Genomic DNA, 20862 nt, shown 5'->3' with positions numbered 1-20862 from the left:
CCTGGTGAGACGAAACCACGACTCGTCAGTGAAGAGCACTTGTCTGGTCCAGCGATGGTGGGTTTGTGCCCATAGGCAACGTTGTTGCCTGTGATGTCTGGTGAGGACCTGCCTTACAACAGGCCTACAAGCCCTCAGTCCAGCCTCTCTCAGCCTATTGCGGACAGTCTGAGCACTGATGGAGGGATTGTGCGTTCCTGGTGTGACTCGTGCAGTTGTTGCCATCCTGTACCTGTCCCGCAGGTGTGATGTTCGGATGTACCGATCCTGTACAGGTGTTGTTACACGTGGTCTGCCACTGCGAGGACAATCAGCTCTCCGTCCTGTCTCCCTGTAGCGCTGTCTTAGGGGTCTCACGGCACATCTGCTGTCCGTTTGCCTCCTTGCAGCATGCCTAAGGCATGTTTACGCAGATGAGCAGGGACCCTGGGTATCTTTCTTTTGGTGTTTTTCAGAGTCAGTAGAAAGGCCTCTTTTAGTTTCCTAAGTTTTCATAACTGTGACCCCTAATTGCCTACCGTCTGTAAGCTGTTAGTGTCTTAATAGGGATAGGCATCCCGCTAGCGGGACGCCAGCCGACAACATCCGGTGAAATTGGAGGGAGCGCAGTTCAAATAAATAATCGTAATATTAAACATTCATGAACATACAAGTATCTTATATCATTTAAAAGCTTAAATTCTTGTTAGTCTAACTGCGTTGTCTGATTTCAAAAAGGCTTTACGGTGAAAGCATACCATGTGATTTGTCTGAGGACGGCGCCCCACATCAACATATTTTTCAACCAGCACAGGCTTCATAAAATCACAAATAGCGATTTTAAATAAATCACTTACTTTTTTGAAGGTCTTCCTCTGTTTGCAATCCCAAGGGTTCCAGATACAACATGACTGGTCGTTTTGTTAGATAAAATACTTCTTTATATCCCAAAAAGTCAGTTTAGTTGGCGCCATCGATTTCAGTAATCCACTCTTTCAACATGCAGACAAAGGAGTCCAAAAAGCTTCGTCCAAATAAGTCAAACAACGTTTCTATTTAATCCTCAGGTACTCAAATGTAAATGAGCTATAATATTTCATATGGAAAGTAGTATGCTCAATAGGAATGGAAAATTAGTATGCGCACGCCCTCTCCCTCACGCACCGACAGACTGTGATTTGTTCTGGTGCTCTTCTCACCAAAACTCCAAATACTTTTTTTTTTTTTTTTTAAACAAGCCTGAAACCTTGAATAAAGACTGACATCTTGTGGAAGCCATAGGAATTGCAATCTGGGAGATGGATTTACATGGAAACAATAGGTTCCCATTATAAGAGCCTGGGAGCTCAAAAACCAAAAAAATCTGGTTGGATTTTTGCCTGCCATATCAATTCTGTTAGTCTCAGACATTTATTTTAACAGTTTTAGAACTTCAAAGTGTTTTGTATCGAATGCTACCAGTTATATGCATATCCTGGCTTCTGGGCCTGAGTAACAGGCAGTTTACTTTGGGCATGTCAGTTAGGCGGAAATTCAGGAAACTAGAACCTATCCCAGAGTGGTTTTAATGACCGTTCCACAGCTGCATGTTCATTAATTGTTTATGGTTCATTGAACAAGCATGGGAAACAGTGTTTAAACCCTTTACAATGAAGATCTGTGAAGTTATTTGTATTTTTACGAATTATCTTTGAAAGACAGGGTCCTGAAAAGGGACGTTTGTTTTTTTGCGGAGTTTAGAAGTAAAATGCTAATTTTCACAACAAAACTCCTGCCGTCTCTTCTTAGGCGTAGAGAACGGCACGCTAAGACCATTGACATTGCTCAAGAGGAAGTGCTGACCTGCCTGGGCATCCACCTGTACAACCGGCTGCACAGAATCTGGCTGAAGCTGAGGGCAGAGGAGCAAACCTGGCAGATGCTCTTCTACCTTGGCATTGACGCTCTACGCAAAAGCTTTGAGGTTTGTCTATTTATTTTTGTTTTTTTTATGATCAAATGATATATTTTTTCCACCCAATAACATACGAAAACGAACACCAACAAACAAGCTGAGGTTTGTTATCCTGTTGGGGATATGGGGCAGTATTTGCATGGCCGGATAAAAAACGTACCCGATTTAATCTGGTTACTACTCCTGCCCAGTAACTAGAATATGCATATAATTGTTTGATTTGGATAGAAAACACATATAACAGAACTCATTTGGCAGGCCAAAACCTGAGAAGATTCCAAACAGGAAGCGCTCTCTCTGACTATTTCTTGGCCTTCTTGATCATCTCTAACCAAAACAGGGGATCTCTGGCATAACGTGAAGAAGGCGCCAGAACGTTGAATGGTGGCTTTGCAGGCCCTGGCTGAAAAACATTAGCGCATTTGGATAATGGTCGATCTGAGGACAATGAGACTGGAGGCGCGTGCACGAGCCGACACCATGTTTACTTTCTCTCTCTTTGAACGAAAACAACGACTCCCGGTCGGAATATTATTGCTTTTTTACGAGAAAAATGGCATAAAAATTGATTTTAAACAGCGTTTGACATGCTTCGAAGTACGGTAATGGAATATTTTGAATTTTTGTCACGAAACGCGTCACCCTTCTTTCCCCTTCGGATAGTGTCTTGAACGCACAAACAAAACGCCGCTATTTGGATAGAACTATGGATTATTTGGAACCAAACCAACATTTGTTATTGAAGTAGAAGTCCTGGGAGTGCATTCTGACGAAGAACAGCAAAGGTAATCAAACTTTTCTAATAGTAAATCGGAGTTTGGCGAGTACCACACTTGGTGGGTGTCAAAATAGCTAGCCTGTGATGGCCGGGCTATCTACTCAGAATATTGCAAAATATGCTTTCACTGAAAAGCTATTTTAAAATCGGACATATCGAGTGCATAGAGGAGTTCTGCATCTATAATTCTTAAAATAATTTATGTTTTTTGTGAACGTTTATCGTGAGTAATTTAGTAAATTCACCGGAAGTGTTCGGTGGGATTGCTAGTCACATGCTAATGTAAAAAGCTAGTTTTTGATATAAATATGAACTTGATTGAACAAAACATGCATGTATTGTATAACATAATGTCCTAGGAGTGTCATCTGATGAAGATCAAAGGTTAGTGCTGCATTTAGCTGTGGTTTGGGTTTATGTGACATATATGCATGCTTTGAAAATGGCTGTGTGATTATTTTTGGTAGGGTACTCTCCTGACATAATCTAATGTTTTGCTTTCGCTGTAAAGCCTTTTTGAAATTGGACAGTGTGGTTAGATTAACGAGAGTCTTGTCTTTAAAATGGTGTAAAATAGTCATATGTTTGAGAAATTGAAGTAATAGCATTTCTAAGGTATTTGAATATCGCGCCACGGGATTACACTTGCTGTTGAGTAGGTGGGACGCAAGCGTCCCACTGGCCCAGAGAGGTTATACCCTGCCAGCTGCATGACATAATAACAAGTTGAAGTGACATGTATCAGACATTTGTTGATGGAAGTGATGTATTTGTATTGTTTAATGATCCCCAGAAGCTTCTCTTCCTGGGGTCCAGCAACATTAAGGCAGTTATATACAGTAAATATTACATTTCATAACTTTTCACAACATGAAGTGTGTGCCCTCAGGCCACTACTCTATTACCACATATCTACAATACAAAATCATCCCGCTGTTCCATAAGGTGTATTTTTATCAGTAAAAAAAAAAACGGATTCTACTGCTTGGATGTGGAATATAGAGTTCCATGTAGTCATTGCTCTATGTAGTAATGTGTGTCTCCCATAGTCTGTTTGGACTTTGGGATTGTGAAGAGTCTTCTTCTGGGATATGCGTGGGTGTCCGAGTTGTGTGATAGAAGTTTAAACAGACAGCTCGTGTCTTCAGCATGTCAATACTTACAAAAACAAGTAGTGATGAAGTCAATCTGTCCTCTAATTTGAGCCATGAGAGATTGACATGCATATTAATGTTAGCTCTCCATGTACATTTAAGGGCCAGCCGTGCTGTCCTGTTCTGAGCCAATTGTAATTTTCCTAAGTCCCTCTTTGTGGCACCTGACCACACAACTGGACAGTAGTCCAGGTGCAACAAAACTAGGGCCTGTAGGACCTGCCTTGTTGATAGTGTTGTTAAGAAGGCAGAGCATAGCTTTATTCTAGACAGACTTCTCCCCATTTTAGCTACTGTTGCATCAATATGTTTTGACCATGACAGTTTCAAATCCAGGGTTACTCCAAGCATTTTAGTCATCTCAACTTGCTCAATTTCCACATTATTCATTACAAGATTTAGTTGAGGTTTAGTAAAGGATTTGTCCCTATTTATTTGTTTATTTTTAAATATTTTTTCCTTTTTTAAATTTATTAGGACAAATTTATTCCGTGTCACCCATTCTGAAACTGACTGCAGCTCTTTGTTAAATGTTGCAGTAATTTCACACGCTGTTGTATCTGAAGTGTTGTCATTCACATACATATACATGCTGGCTTTACTCAGCCATGTCATTAATAAAGATTGAAAAAAGTAAGGGGCCTAGATAGCTGCCCTGTGAAATTCCTGCTTCTGCCTGGATTATGTTGGAGAGGCTTCCATAAAAGAACATCCTCTGTTCTGTTAGACAGTTAACTCTTTATCCACAATATAGCAGGGGGTGTAAAGCCATGACAGACTGATCAATAATGTCGAAAGCTGCACTGAAGTCTAACAAGACAGCCCCCCACAATCATCTATTTCTCTCAGCCAATCAAAGTAATTTGTGTAAGTGCTGTACATGTTGAATGTCCTTCCCTATAAGGGTGCTGAAAGTCTGTCAATTTGTTTACTGTGAAATAGCTTTGTATCTGGTCAAACAATTTTTTCTAGAAGTTTACTATGGGTTGGTATCAGGCTGATTTGTCAGCTATTTGAGCCAGTAAAGTGGGCTTTACTATTCTTGGGTAGCATAATGACTTTTGCTTCCCTCCAGGCCTGAGTGCACACACTTTCTAGTAGCCTTAAATTGAACATGTGGCAAATAGGAGTGGCAATATCATCTGCTATTATTCTCAGTAATTGTCAATCGAAGTTGTCAGACCCAGGTGGCTTGTCATTGTTGATAGACCAAAATCATTTCTTCACTTCTTACACACTTACTTCACGAAATTCAAAATTACAATGCTTCTTTTATAATTTGGTCAGATATACTTGGATGTGAGTGTCACCGTTTGTTGCTGGCGTGTCATCCCTAAGTTTGCTTATCTTGCCAATGAAAAAATCATTAAAGTAGTTTGCAATAGCAGTGGGTTTTGTGATGAATGAGCCATCTGATTCAATGAATGATGGAGTGAAGTTTGCCTTTTTGGAAAGATTTCATTTTAGGTGCTCCCAAACTTTTGTCATGGAAATTACCACCAGGGACACCAGAAGTCAGTCTTAAATGAATCATTCTTTATTATCAGCATGCTGGAGAGGTTCCAACGAACTTAATGCACCAAGTAGTACACGTCTGTGTAAGCAGCAGAGCTCCTGACAGACAAGTTTATATTTGCATGATTTAGCTTATTCAATATTCATCATTAACGTTAGGTTCATGCATGTGACTGACCAATACCTCACGAGACTTCTTCTCTCCAAGCTGAGACCTTGAAACTGAGACACCCTTTTCGGTTCTCAAAACAATTTTCTGGGCGTACTGCCAAATTGCTTATACTGATAGTGAGGATTCCTCCCAGGCATGATCGACAGTGGCATTCAGGGGAGTTAGAGGGACATAAATAAGGTTACTTACATTGTGACCGCCAACAACCCCGGGATAATAAACATATGCTGCAGAATTACAACAACTCGGTGACACGATGGTAAGGATAATCTGAGCTGGGCTTGGGTTGTTGTTTCAACGCAGCCTTGAGTCCAGGAGCTGATTTGCATGGACTCCGTCAATCCTGTAGAGCATCTTGTGTTTCCAGAAGGTGTCAAAGTTATCTATAAAAGTTATGCCAACAGAGCTACAGTAATCTTTTAGCCAGGTGTTTAATGCCATTAGCCAGCTGAATCTTTCACACCCGCGGCCCAACAATGGTACCGGAGCTGAAATAATTGCCACATTCTAGAATCTTTCAGAGCTTGAATCAGTTCTTTAAAATCCATTGTCAGCAGTTCGGAGCTGTATTTTGTGTTGTGTTTGTACAGTGCCTTAAATATTCACAACTATTGTCTTTTTCCACATTTGGTTGTGTTACAGACCAGATTTAAAATGTATCAAATTTAGATTTTTGTCACTGGCCTACATGCAATACCCCATAATGTCAAAGTGGAATTATGTATTTTGAAATTGTAACTAATTAATAAATGAAGCTGAAATGTCTTGAGTAAATAAGTATTCAACCCCTTTGTTATGGCAAGCCAAAATAAATTCAGGAGTATAAATTTGATTAACTCATATAATAAGTTGCATGGAGTCAATCTGTGTGCAATAGTGTTTAACATTATTTTTTTTTTGATTACCTCATCTCTGTACCCCACATATGCAATTACCTGTAAGGTCCCTCGGTCAAGCAGTGAACTTCAAATACAGATTCAACCACAATGACGAGGGAGGTTTCCCATGCCTCGCAAAGAATAGCACCTATTGCTATACTGAACAAAAATATAAATGCAACCTATATGAAGTGTTGGTCCCATGTTTCATGAGCTGAAATGAAAGATCCAAGAAATGTTCTATACGTACAAAAAGCTTATTTCTCAAATGTTAACAAATTTGTTTACGTCCCTGTAAGTGAGCATTTCTCCTTTGCTAAGTTAATCCATCCACCTGTTGTTGTGGCATATCAAGAAGCTGATTAAACAGCATTATCATTACACAGTTGCACCTTGTGCTGGGCACAATAAAAGGCCATGCTGACTGCAGGAATGTCCATCAGAGCTGTTGCCAGATCATTTTATGTTAATTTCGCTACCAGCCGCCTCCAACGTTGTTTTAGAAAATTTGGCAGTAGGTCCAACCGGCCTCACAACCCCAGACCACGTGGACCACGCCAGGACATCTACATCTGGCTTTTTCACATGCTGGAACGTCTGAGACCAGCCACCCGGACAGCTGATGAAACTGGGGCTTTGCACAACTGAAGAATTTCTGCAAAAACTGTCAGAAACCAACTCGGAGAAGCTCATCTGCGTGCCCCTCGTCCTCACTAGGGTCTTACCTGACTTGCAGTTCGACATTGTAACCGACTTCAGTGGGAAAATGCTCACCTTCGATTGCCACTGGTACACTGGAGAAGTGTACTCTTCACAGATGAATCCTGGTTTCAACTGTGCCGGACAGATGGCAGACAGTGTGTATGTCATCGTGTTTGTGACGGGTCTGCTGATGTCAACATTGTGAACAGAGTACCTCATGGTGGCGGTGGGGTTATGGTATGGGCAGTTATAAGCTATGGACAACGAACACAATTACATTTTATTGATGGCAATTTGAATGCACAGGGATACCATGAAGAGATCCTGGAGGCCCATTGTCATGCCATTAATCCGCCGCCATCATGTTTCAGCATGATAATGCACAGCCCCATGTCGCAAGGACCTGCACACAATTCCTGGAAGCTGAAAATGTCACAGTTCTTCCATGGCCTGCATAGTCACCAGACATATCACCTGTTGAGCATGTTTTGGATGCTCTGGATCAAAGTGTACGACAGCGAGTTCCAGTTCACGCCAATATCCAGCAACTTCATACAGCCATTGAAGAGAAGTGGGACAACATTCCATAGGCCACAATAAACAGCCTGATCAACTCTAAGTGAAGGAGATGTCGCACAGCATGAGGCAAATGGTCGTTACCAGATACTGGCTGGTTTAAATATAGTTATTTTTTAAAGATATCTGTGACCAACAGATGCATATCTGTTTTCCAGTCATGTGAAATCCATAGATTGATTGATTGATTAATTAATTTAAATTGACTGATTTACTTAAATTAACTGTAACGGGCTCATAAGTATACATTTCACTGTAAGGTCTACACCTGTTGTATACGCATGCATGTGACTAATAAAATTTGATTTGAACAGTAAAATCTTTTGAAATAATTTTTATATTTTTTGGGGGGGTAGATGTGTTTAAAAAATATATATATCTCACATTGAATATCCCCTTGAGCATGGTAAAGTTATTAATTACACTGGATGGTGTATCAATACACCCAGTCACTACAAAGATACAGGCGTCCTTCCTTACTCCGTTGCCGGAGAGGAAGGAAACCGCTCGGGGATTTCACAATGAGGCCAATGGTGATTTTTAAAACCAGTTAGAATTGAATGGCTGTGATAGGAGAAATGAGGATGGCTCAACATTGTAAACTCAGCAAAAAAAGAAACGTCCCTTTTTCAGGACCCTGTCTTTCAAAGATAATTCGTAAAAATCCAAATAACTTCACAGCTCTTCAGGGTTTAAACACTGTGTTTAAACACTGTTTCCCATGCATGTTCAATGAACCATAAACGATTTATGAACATGCACCTGTGGAACGGTCGTTAAACACTAACAGCTTACAGACGGTAGGCAATTGAGGTTACAGTTATGAAAACTTAGGACACTAGAGGCCTTTCTACTGACTCTGAAAAACACCAAAAGAAAGATGCCCATGCCCAAGGTCCCTGCTCATCTGCGTGAACGTGCCTTAGGCATTCTGCAAGGTTGCATGAGGACTGCAGATGTGGCCAGGGCAATAAATTGCAATGGCCGTACTGTGAGATGCCTAAAACGGCACTACAGGGAGACAGGACAGATAGCTGATCGTCCTCGCAGTGCCAGACCACATGTAACACCTGCACAGGATCGGTACATCCGAACATCACACCTGCGGGACAGGTACAGGATGGCAACAACAACTGCCTGAGTTACACCAGGAACACACAATCCCTCCATCAGTGCTCAGACTGTCCGCAATAGGCTGAGAGAGGGCTTGTAGGACTGTTGTAAGGCAGGTCCTCACCAGACATCACAGGCAAGAATGTCGCCTATGGGCACAAACCCACCATCGCTGGACCAGACAGGACTGGTAAAAAGTGCTCTTTACTGACGAGTCGCGGTTTCATCTCACCAGGGGTGATGGTCGGATTCGCGTTTATCGTCGAAGGAATGAGCGTTACACCGGGGCCTGTACTCTGGAGCGGGATCGATTTGGAGGTGGAGGGTCCGTCATGGTCTGGGGCGGTGTATCACAGCATCATCGAACTGAGCTTGTTGTCATTGCAGGCAATCTCAACGCTGTGCGTTACAGGGAAGACATCCTCCTCCCTCATGTGGTACCCTTCCTGCAGGTTCATCCTGACATGACCCTCCAGCATGACAATGCCACCAGCCATACTGCTCGTTCTGTGCATGATTTCCTGCAAGACAGTGTCAGTGGTCTGCCATGGCCAGCGAAGACCCCAGATCTCAATCCCATTGAGCACGTCTGGGACCTGTTGAGGGCTAGGGTCATTCCCCCCCAGAAATGTCCTGGAACTTGCAGGTGTGTTGGTGGAAGAGCGAGGTAACATCTCACAGCAAGAACTGGCAAATCTGGTGCAGTCCACGAGGAGGAGATGCACTGCAGTACTTAATGCAGCTGGTGGCCACACCAGATACTGACTATTACTTTTGATTTTGACCCTCCCTTTGTTCAGGGACACATCATTCAATTTCTGTTAGTCACATGTCTGTGGAGCTTGTACAGTTTATGTCTCAGTTGTTGAATCTTGTTATGTTCATACAAATATTTACACATGTAAAGTTTGCTGAAAATAAACACAGTTGACAGTGAGAGGACGTTTCTTTTTTTGCTGAGTTTAGTCACTCCACAATACTAACCTAATTTACAGAGTGTAAAGTAAGCCTGTACAGAATCCTTTTTTTAAAATATATATATATATATATATTCCAAAACATGCATCCTGTTTGCAACAAGACACTCAAGTAATACTGCAAAAAATGTGACAAAGCAACAAACCTTTTGTCCTGAATGCAAAGTGTTATGTTTGGGGCAAATCCAATACAACACATTACTGAGTCCCACTTTCCATATTTTCAAGTATGGTGGTGGCTGCAACATGTTATGGATATGCTTGTAATCATTAAGGACTGGGGAGTTTTTCAGGATAAAAAAGAAAAGGAATGGAGCTAAGCACTGGCAAAATCTTAGAGGAAACGCCGGTTCAGTCTGCTTTCCACCAGACACTGGGAGATGAATTCAACTTTCAGCAGGACAATATCCCCAAACACAATGCCAAATCTTCACTGGAATTGCTTACCCAAGAATACAGTGAATGTTTGTGACTGGCTGAGTTTTGACTTAAATCTGCTTAAATGATTGTCTAGGAATCATCAACATCCAATTTGACAGAACTTGAAGAATTCTGAAAATAATAATGGGCAAATATTGTACAATCCAGGTGTACAAAGCTCTTTAGACTTAACCAGATAGACTCACAGCAGTAATCGCTGCCAACTCTAACATATATTGATTCAAGGGTGTGAATACTTGTGCAAAACATTTTTTTTTTTAAATCCATTTGTCAATAAATTTGCAAAAATTTCTAAACATGTTTTCATTTTGTCATTATGTGGTATTGTGTGTATTTAATAAAAAAAAATTATTCAGTTTAACGCGACATAATGTTGAATAAGTAAAGTTGTATGAATCATTTCTGAAGGCGCTATATGTATTGAGTCAACATTCAACCTTTTATTTAGCCAAATGACTTTTACTCTAACAACCTGTTAACACCCATTTCCCCAGATGGTGGTGGAGAAGGTGCAAGGCATCAGTCGTCTGGAGCAGCTGTGTGAAGAGCTGTCGGAGGAGGAGAGGGCCAAGGAGCTGAAGCAGGAGAAGAAGAGGCAGAAGAAGAAGAACAGACGAAAAAACAAGTGCGGCTTCAACATGTCCGACAGCAAGGAGAAGAGCCTGGATGAGGTAATCTTTTTCTCCACTCTTACACTCGACACGACTATTAAGGCAGTATGACAACAGGGAAATACCAGTGAGTCTGTTCTAGGAAACTGTCCCCACATGCCCTTGTCTGGCATACTTGTTCCGCATTATGTGGTTAACCTTATCCAGGCTCTTCATTATCAAGCTAACCATGTTATTGCCAGATTACTAAAGCATTATATTTGTGACCTTTTTTATTATTCACACTCAGTGTTTGGCATCCATAGTGTTTGGCATCCATAGGTTTAAATGGCAACTAATGGCTTTCAAATGGTCATACAGTGTTTGTAAGTCCATAACTCTCCCTGCCCATAACACTGCCACTTAGGGCTGAACAGATTTAGTCGACTGGTCGATTTGTATATATTTATTTATTTGCTGCCGAGTGGTGCAGCGGTCTAAGGCACCGCATCTCATTGCAAGAGATGTCACTACAGTCACTGGTTCAAATCCTGGCTGTATCACATCCGTCTGTCATTGGGAGTCCCATAGGGTGGCGCACAATTGGCCCAGCGTCGTCCAGGTTTGGCCGTGGTAGGCCGTCATTGTAAATAATTTGTTCTAAACTGACTTGCCTAGTTAAATATTTTCTTTTTTTAAAGTTATTTTTTTATTTTGTACTTTTTAGGGGGTCGATAGGCTTTTAATCGACCAAGATTTTAAAAAAAAAATTCTCCGAGCAGTCACAAATGTATTATTTTTGTTATGGCACACGACGCCTGTCTGAGTGGACTAATCCATTGCGGAGGCCCGGGGATGGCACACCAGTAGTAGGCCTACATTTACCGTTAATTCCAATAATTTCTCATTTTGTTTGTTTGGTTACTGTCATTTCTGTTAATACGTTCAATTTATTATTATTACTATTAGTCTTATCGTTCTCATTATTGGAGTTGACACGTTGTTTGCGGAGTGCACAACCTATGCTACACATAGGTTGTGCAGAAACGCACTTGATTACGCATAAAAGTAGGGCTAGGCTACCTGGCCTGCGTGCAAATGTAAGCCTATAAATGTGCCTGTCTGGGAATCTGATGGTGTTTTCTGATTTGTCTTAACTCACTTACACTGGAGCTTCTCAAAGTGTTTACTTGCTGTTTGAGGCAAATAAATTAGTCTGTTTTTACATCCATTGAGAATGACAATAGTTCCTCAACGTAGCCTATTTGGAAAATCTTTCCAGCTCTCTCCTTTTCATAACCACTATTTATGAAAGGGGGGGAAAAAGTTGTGCTCTAATCCGGTGAAAACGTCATAAAATAGTCCTACCTAATTACTTCTTATCCCTTGCGCAAATAGTCTACAGCTGTGTCTGTCAGGAGCTCACTGTCGCTGCAAACTGAGGGCCCAGAATATTTTATACTATGTTGTAAGTTTGCAGGACCAAGTTGATAAAAATGTTCAAGTTCCTTGCAGACAGGCCATGCGTGGCCAGGCCATGCGTAGCTAATGTGATTTTTATATGATATTTTCTACCTGCACATGACATTGACTTTGAGATATGATGACTTGATTGTACATATTAAATTAAACTGTTCCACAAAATGTGCATATGAAAAACATAACTGGCATGCAAATCAGTAGAAATGGTACGATAAATTGGCACTCCAAATGGAAAAGGTTGCCGACCGCTGGTGTAGCCTAACATTTTAAGATGTTTGTTGCTAGGCAACTGTTTTAGTTAGCTAGCAATGTTAGCATATTTCTTACTGAGATTACTGTTCTAAAACATGTTCTTGGATTTAAAATAATCAATACTGAAACTTTCAGAAGAAGTTTGAGTGAATTAAACATGTTCAATTGCTTTCATGAACTTTTTCTCTCACTGCCCTGAGTTTTAGACAAAGAGTTTAGCTATCTTGGAATTAAGAACATTTCCAATAACTTTATTTTCAAGAATCAAATTTCTTAACTTTTTGCTTAAGGAGAAACATAAGAAATAGCGCAAGAAAATGTCTAAGAACCTTTTTGAGGAATAGCAACTTTGCTTAATCTTACATCTAGACGTTCCGCTAGCGCAGTGCTTCTCAATTATTTTCTGTTACGCCCCCCCTAGGAAGAAGTAAACATTTCGCGCCCCCCAACTCTCCGCCGCGACTGTAAATAGTATCATTTGTCTATAAAATTGTTATAAGTACACCTCTGCATAACATTGTATCCTTATTAACATAAAAGAAAGAAATATAGATCAACTTACAACAAAGAATAACTTTATTAACATTGTTTTTTTTAGTTTGTAACAGAAAAGACTTCAAGTGCATCAATTTGCCTGAAATGTTAAAAAAATTCAACCCTTATTTAAACTGTAAACATTTTTTGACCATTTGATACTGAAAAATAAAATAAAATATAATCAATAAATAATAATAAATTCAAATTGATAGCAACATTAACTCAGGAGCACAATATATGAAACATTTTGACCTATAAAACAAAAATGAATAAAACAATTTGTGGTGATTTTTTTTTTTTTATCAAAATGAGGAAGTCAGGATTAATGGCTACAATGAGCATGTTTTGCAGAGCACAGCTTTTCAAAGCGGGGTTTGAAGCATGATACTGCAACTCTCAGCTCCTGCTCAATGTTTAGCTGGGACCTGTACTTGGTCTTCAGTGCAGCAACAGCAGAGAAGCCAGTCTCACAAAGATAAGATGTTGCAAAAGGAAGAAGAATGCCCATGGCCCTCTGCCCTAAGAGTGGATACTGCCTCTCTACACTCAGCCAGAATTTACTCAGTGTCTGTGATGTGAACCTCAGTCTGAATGTGGAGTCAGACGTCATATCAATGAACTGGTCCTCCTCTGCAGAGCTGAAACCAGTTGGAGCTGGTGCATTGAAAGGATCTCTCACCCAGTCATATTGGGAACTGTTTTCAGGGAATACTTTTTAAAGAATCCCATCAGTGATGAAATATGCTCCTTAATATATGGAATCACTGAGGTGGCATCATAGTCAGTAGTGTCAACAAATTCATGCAGGTTCTTGAATGAATCAGTATTTCCTTCATCAAGTCGCCTGCCCCACATTGCAAGCTTTCGAGTGAAAGAGCTGATCTTGTCTGTGACCTGAGGGAGGTGTTTATCTTTCCCTTGAAGCTGTAGATTTAGTTCATTTAGCTTTCCAAATATGTCACTCAGGTAGGCCAGTTTTGCCAGGAAGTTCTCATCACTAAATTTTTCTGTGATGTCATACTTGTGCTCCTGCTCCAAAAACATTCTAATCTGCTCTCTGAGCTCAAAAACTCGGGACAAGACTTTTCCTCGTGACAGCCACCTTGCTTCACTGTGAAACGGCACAGCTTGATGTTCAGCTCCCATCTCCTCACAGATAGCAGAGAAGACTCTTGTTTTTAGTGGTCTGGTCTTTATAAAATTGACTACACCTACAATGTCAGTCATAACCTCACTTAATTCAGAGGAAAGGTTCCTTGATGCCAGTGCTTCTCTGTGTATAACACTGTGTCCACTCAGCATTAGGTGAGGCCTTGATGAGTGCCCAAAGTCCTTTTCTCATCCCTGCCATGGTCTGTGCACCATCACTGCAAACACCAATGCAGTTCTCCCACTTTAGCCCATTCTCAGTCAGGAAGCAGTCCAGCATTTTGAATAGCTCTTCAGCTGTGGCTCTGTCTCTGACATATTTACAAAAAAGTTGATCCTCACACAGGGAGTTTGTCATGTCAAAACGTACATAAGCGATAAACAAACAGTCTGTTGCTGTCAGTTGCTTCATCGAACTGTAAGGCAAAACGTTTGTCTTTGAGTTTATCTACCAGCTGTTCTTTAAGATCGTTAGCAATGTCATTTATACGTCTGGTGACAGTGTCATTGGACAGAGGGATAGTTTTTATTTTTGCAGCACTTGCGTCATCCAGCATTAGACCAGCATGACAGAGACCATGTCTAATGCGGCAGGCAGTATCAGCTCCTCTGCTATGGAGTGGGGTTTTTTGCACTGAGCAATTTGGTATGCCACCTTATATGATGCTAACAGTGCTCGCTGGTTTACTGAAGTAGCATTCACAAAGCGGGACGATTGTTGACAATATTCGGCGCGTTTTCGCTGAAAAAACTCAAGCGGCTTATCAGCGTGATTGGGTTATAATGTCTTTAAGTGACGCCTTAATTTATTTGGCTTCATGCTGTCCGCTGCCAACATTTTTAGACACAGTAAACATACCGGTCTTTCCTCGTCTCCCACCGTAGTCACAGTGAAGCCAAGCGCTACATACGCTTCGTCATATTTCCTCGTCTTAGCTTTCGGGAGACTTACGTTTGTCTCATTATCTCTGTCTCTCTCCGCCTTTCTTTTCATCCCTGTTAAATATTTTTCCATGGTCTCTTAAGGGTTTGTTATCTGCACTTCATATCTCCTGCTCTGTGCTCTTGTTCGGTTAAAAAAAAAAATACTCCCCGTGGCAAGAAAAAGCATGTTCCCCGGGGTCACACGCGCCCCCCCTGGCATCGCTCGCCCCACTATTTGAGAAGGACTGCGGCTAGCGGAACACCTGCTCCAATATCCAATGATGGGCGTGGCGCGAAATACAAACTCCTCTAAAATCCGAAAACTTTTCAAACATATGACTATTTTACAGCATTTTAAAGACGAGACTCTCGTTAATCTAACCACACTGTCCGATTTCAAAAAGGCTTTACAGCGAAAGCAAAACATTAGATTATGTCAGCAGAGTACCCAGCCAGAAATAATCAGACACCCATTTTTCAAGCTAGCATATAATGTCACAAAAAAACAAAACCACAGCTAAATGCAGCACTAACCTTTGATGATCTTCATCAGATGACAACCCTAGGACATTGTTATACAATACATGCATGTTTTGTTCAATCAAGTTCATATTTATATCAAAAACCAGCTTTTTTACATTAGCATGTGACATTCAGAACTAGCATACTCCCCGCAAACTTCCGGTGAATTTACTAAATTACTCACGATAAACGTTCACAAAAAACATAATTATTTGAAGAATTATAGATACAGAACTCCTCTATGCACTCGATATGTCCGATTTTAAAATAGCTTTTCAGTGAAAGCACATTTTGCAATATTCTCAGTAGATAGCCCAGCCATCACGGCTAGCCATTTAGACACCGACCAAGTTTAGCCCTAACCAAAGTCAGATTTACTATAAGAAAAATGTTATTACCTTTGGTGTTCTTCATCAGAATGCACTCCCAGGCCTTCTACTTCAATAACAAATGTTGGTTTGGTCCCAAATAATCCATAGTTATATCCAAACAGCGGCATTTTGTTCGTGCGTTCAAGACACTATCCGAAGGGTTACGAGCACGACGCATTTCGTGACAAAATTCTAAATATTCCATTACCGTACTTCGAAGCATGTCAACCGCTGTTTAAAATCATTTTTATGCTAATTTTCTCGTAAAAAAGCGATAATATTCCGACCGGGAGTCGTTGTATCCGTTCAAAGACGATAGAATAAAAACATGGTGTCGTCTCGTGCACGAGCATGAGTCCCATTGTCCGCTGATAGACCACTTGCCAAACGCGCAAATGTGTTTCAGCCTGGGGCTACCTCGATATCATTCAGCTTTTTCCCGGGCTCTGAGAGCCTATGGGAGCCGTAGGAAGTGTCACGTTACAGCAAAGATCCTCAGTCTTCAATAAACAGAGACAAGAAGAACAAGATCATGTCAGAGAGGGCACTTCCTGTAAGGAATCTTCTCAGGTTTTGGCCTGCCATATGAGTTCTGTTATACTCACAGACACCATTCAAACAGTTTTAGAAACTTTAGGGTGTTTTCTATCCAAATCAAACAATTATATGCATATTCTAGTTTCTGGGCAGGAGTAATAATCAGATTAAATCGGGTACGTTTTTTATCCGGCTGTGAAAATACTGCCCCCTATCCATAACAGGTTAACTTTCTTAAGTCTATAGTAAAGAAGAAATTGCTTTTAAGAAGGTTTTCTGAATCTGGGCCCAGGTTTTTTTTCTTCTGATTAGGCTATATTAATCTCTGGCTCCCTCTAGTAATTTGCCTTTAAGCACTGTGATTAAAAATTATCGGGCAAGCTCAGTAGCCTGCATATATTTGATTTTATTAAAACATGGAGTCTGTCTATATATGGAAAAATACATGTTACAAAATATAGACCAATCAATTAGTCGAAAGAACAGACGACTCGGTCGACCAAGATTGTTTTTGTCTGGGACAGCCCTACTGCCACCCCTTTCTGTGGTCATCCCATTAACAATAATATAATACTGTTCTGTCATTTTCTATGCTCCCCCATACAGGCTTCATTAGAGTCTGTGGAGAGAAGAGGTTGCAAGGCCTGTGGAAGCCCAGAGGTGGAGGGTCATGTCAGCTGTGTGGAGGTGGTCGTCACCAGCAACGAGAGCACTACTTCCTGCAGCTGCCCAGACGGCACCGTTCCCAAAGTCAAGAATGGTAAAGCTGCCACCAATATCCAACCATCACCTAAGACCAGATACCTGACCCTGGGTAAAATCAATCTTACCTATGATAGCTAATACTGAAATGTATTTGTTTTATTTTATGAAGTTTATTTGACAGGAACCATGTACAATTAACTTAAATCTGAGGAAACTATATGTATTATGCCAGATATAGCTAGATGGCTAGTTTTCATATTCAGTCCCCATTGATGAATTTACTTAATGACTGAGCTCTTTATATATATTTATTTCACTTTATTTAGACAGGGATGGTATAAAACGAGAGGAGAGACATGGTGAGGAATGCAGAATACCGTGGGGTCGGTATTCGCACTCACACTGTGTGTACCGAGTATACAAAACATTAAGAACATCTGCTTTTTCAATGACACACACCAGTGGTTCCCGAACTGTGGGGTAAAGAGATTAACAAATGCAACAACAACAAAAAAATCACTGAACTAGTCATTTTCCTTTTTTGCGTCTATGGGCGTAGTTTTAAAAGCTGATTTAATAGTGGGGGCAGTCAATATTTTTTGAACTCGTCGACCACCTCCCCAAATTGGCGCAAATCTTCGAACTAGCTACCCTGTTCTCAGATTCTCCGACACAATTTAGCTAAATATGGACGGTTGGCTGATTTAACAAAAATAAAGACAATCCAACCAATAATGAGGGTGAATCTACAACTGATGAACCGCCATCTGATAATGACGCTGAGCGAGAGGCTGGTGGGAGAGACCCTAATGCCAGTGGGAAAGAAGCGCAAGGATAAGCTGACCCTCAGATTCAGCAAAGCGACAGAATTATCAAGATGATTACATTCTGTATGGTTTCACATGTCATGGTCGATGGGGATCCACATCCACAATGTGTTGTGGATGTGCTAGCAAACTACAGTTTGAAGACAGTGAAACTGAAGAGGCATTTACACACCAAACACACACTGATAAACCTGTGGATTTTTTTCCATCACAAAGACCAAGATTTGCTTGGCCAAAACCAGGTATTAAACACACAGTGATTTATAACAGTACCCGTCAAAAGTGTGGACACCTATTCATTCAAGGGCTTTTCTTTGTTTTTACTATTTTCTACGTTGTAGAATAATAGTGAAGACATCTAAACTATGAAATAACACATATGGGATCATGTAGCAACCAAAAGTGTTAAACAAATCAAAATTAATTTTAGATTCTTCAAAGTAGCTACCCTTTGCCTTGATGACAGCTTGGCATTCTCTCAACCAGTTTCATGAGTTAGTCACCTGGAGTGCTTTTCCAACAGTCTTGAAGGAGCACTTGTTGGCTGCTTTTCTTTCCACTCTGCCGTCCAACTCATCCCAAACCATCTCCATTGGGTTGAGGTCAGATGATTGTGGAGGCCAGGTCATCTGATGCAGCACTCCATCACTCTCCTCCTTGGTCAAATAACCCTTGCACAACCTGGAGGTGTGTTGGGTCATTGTCCTGTTGAAAAACAAATGATACTCCCACTAAGCGCAAACCAGATGGGATGGCGTAATGCTGTGGATGCCATGCTGGTAAAGTGTGCCTTGAATTCTAAATAAATCACTGACTGTGTCACCAGCAATCACACCACCACCTCCATGCTTCACGGTGGGAACCACACATGCGGAGATCATCCGTTCATCTACTCTGCGCGTCACAAAGACACAGCGGTTGGAACCAAAAATCTAGAATTTAGACTCATCAGACCGAAGGACAGATTTCCACCGGTCTAATGTCCTTTGCTTGTGTTTCTTGGTCCAAGCAAGTCTCTTCTTATTATTGGTGTCCTTTAGTAGGGGTTTCTTTGCAGCAATTCGACCATGAAGGCCTCATAGTCTTCTCTGAACAGTTGATGTTGAGATGTCTGTTACTTGAACTCTGAAGGATTTATTTGGGCTGCTATCTGAGGTGCAGTTAACTCTAATAAACATATCCTCTGCAGCAGAGGTAACTCTGGGTCTTCCTTTCCTTTGGCGGTCCTCATGAGAGCCAGTTTCATCATAGCGCTTGATGATTGTTGCGACTGCTCTTGAAGAAACTTTAACTTCTTAATCTTCATGATTGACTGAAATGTTGGACTGTTTCTCTTTGCTTATTTGAGCTGTTCTTGCCATGATATGGACTTGGTATTTTACCAAATAGGGCTATCTTCTGTATATCACCTCTACCTTGTCACAACACAACTGATTGGCTCAAATGCATTAAGAAGGAAAGAAATTCCACAAATGTACTTTTAACAAGGCACACCTGTTAATTGAAATGCATTCCAGGTGACTACCTCATGAAGCTGTTTGAGAGAACGCAGCGAGTGTGCAAAGCTGTCAAGGCAAAGGGTGGCTACTTGGAAGAATCTCATCAAAATATATTTGATTTGTTTAACACTCTTGTGGTTACTACATGATTCCATATGTGTTATTTCAGTGTAGAAAAATAGTAAAAAATAAAGAGAAATTAGGTGTGCAAACTTTTGACTGATACTGTATATTGCATGCAGCTCAGCTTCTCGTATCATCAGATACTGCTATGACGGGCAACTACATGAAGATGTGTTAATTTGCAGTGCACTTGAGGGGATATGCACGGGACAGGATATATTCAACTGACTTGATGAAAAAATGCTTGAGGAGAGGGTATGTTTCAAGCAGACAACCATAGTCCCTGTGCCCAAGAAAGAAAAAGGTAACCTGCCTAAATGGCTACCGCCCCGTAGCACTCACGTCGGGAGCCATGAAGTGCTTTGAAAGGCTGATCGGGCCTGATCAGCGTTCATTAGTCTAATTTAAGAAAAGATTACTCATCAAATTTAACCATGCCAGGTTGGAGATGATTGGCACATTTGTCCATTTGACACATTAGTGCATTATAGTCCTCAGAGCCAGAACAACCTTGTTGACTGCTGTTGACTATTTAATGAATAGTCAGACGCATCCAACTTTCTTTTGACCGATTTTTTAAATTTATTTTTAATTTTATTTTATTAATTTACAAGCAATTAAAATGTGCATTGTATAAAAGAAAGTCCACACATCAAGGATTTTTTTTACTGAAGTACTATAACATATAGCGCTCTACACCCTTGCGCATCTAGCGGATTAGCTGTTCGAGCATCAAAGGACAGTTAGAACGAGGAGGAGATGTATACAGTTTAATACAGACTAAGTTAGTGTAAGAATTGCTTATAATCATTAGTAAACACTCCCGCTATTAAGTAAAATTTATCTGCATGAAAATGAAGTTAATAAAAATGTACATGATCCCAAAATGTATATAAGCCTATTTTAAACAGTTTTGATGGCTATTTTATTTTCATGACTGTCTTCATCTATAACTATCAGTTAGACGTTTATTCAATTACCGTTACAGCCCTAGCGATAGGAGTGGGGAAAATGTGCTTGTGCGTTGATTGCACACAGAAGACGGCATTAACGATAAGTAATGAAATTAAGACTGCACTTCTAAAAGCCTTTTTCACACTAGGGC

The 20862-nt window shown here is 40.7% G+C and overlaps 1 protein-coding gene across 7 annotated transcripts in view; it reads left to right on the top strand.

The window, feature by feature from the left end:
• The window catches only part of LOC115148422 (gametogenetin-binding protein 2), a 47293-nt gene that overhangs the window by 18643 nt on the left and 7788 nt on the right, over positions 1-20862 (top strand). For 5 of the 7 annotated variants that reach the window (XM_029690298.1, XM_029690303.1, XM_029690301.1 and 2 more), the window contains 3 exons: positions 1768-1942; positions 10734-10910; positions 17210-17417. In XM_029690298.1, the coding sequence (XP_029546158.1) occupies positions 1768-1942; positions 10734-10910; positions 17210-17417 (560 nt within the window). The remainder of the gene's footprint in view (positions 1-1767; positions 1943-10733; positions 10911-17209; positions 17418-20862) is intronic. The other 2 variants (XM_029690300.1, XM_029690302.1) reach the window with 1 other exon arrangement.

This window comes from Salmo trutta, chromosome 15, assembly GCF_901001165.1.
Source record: "Salmo trutta chromosome 15, fSalTru1.1, whole genome shotgun sequence".
Taxonomy (NCBI): Eukaryota; Metazoa; Chordata; class Actinopteri; order Salmoniformes; family Salmonidae; genus Salmo; species Salmo trutta.
The sequence above is the reverse complement of the archived record's forward strand: the minus strand, read 5'-3'. Positions and strand labels throughout refer to the sequence as shown.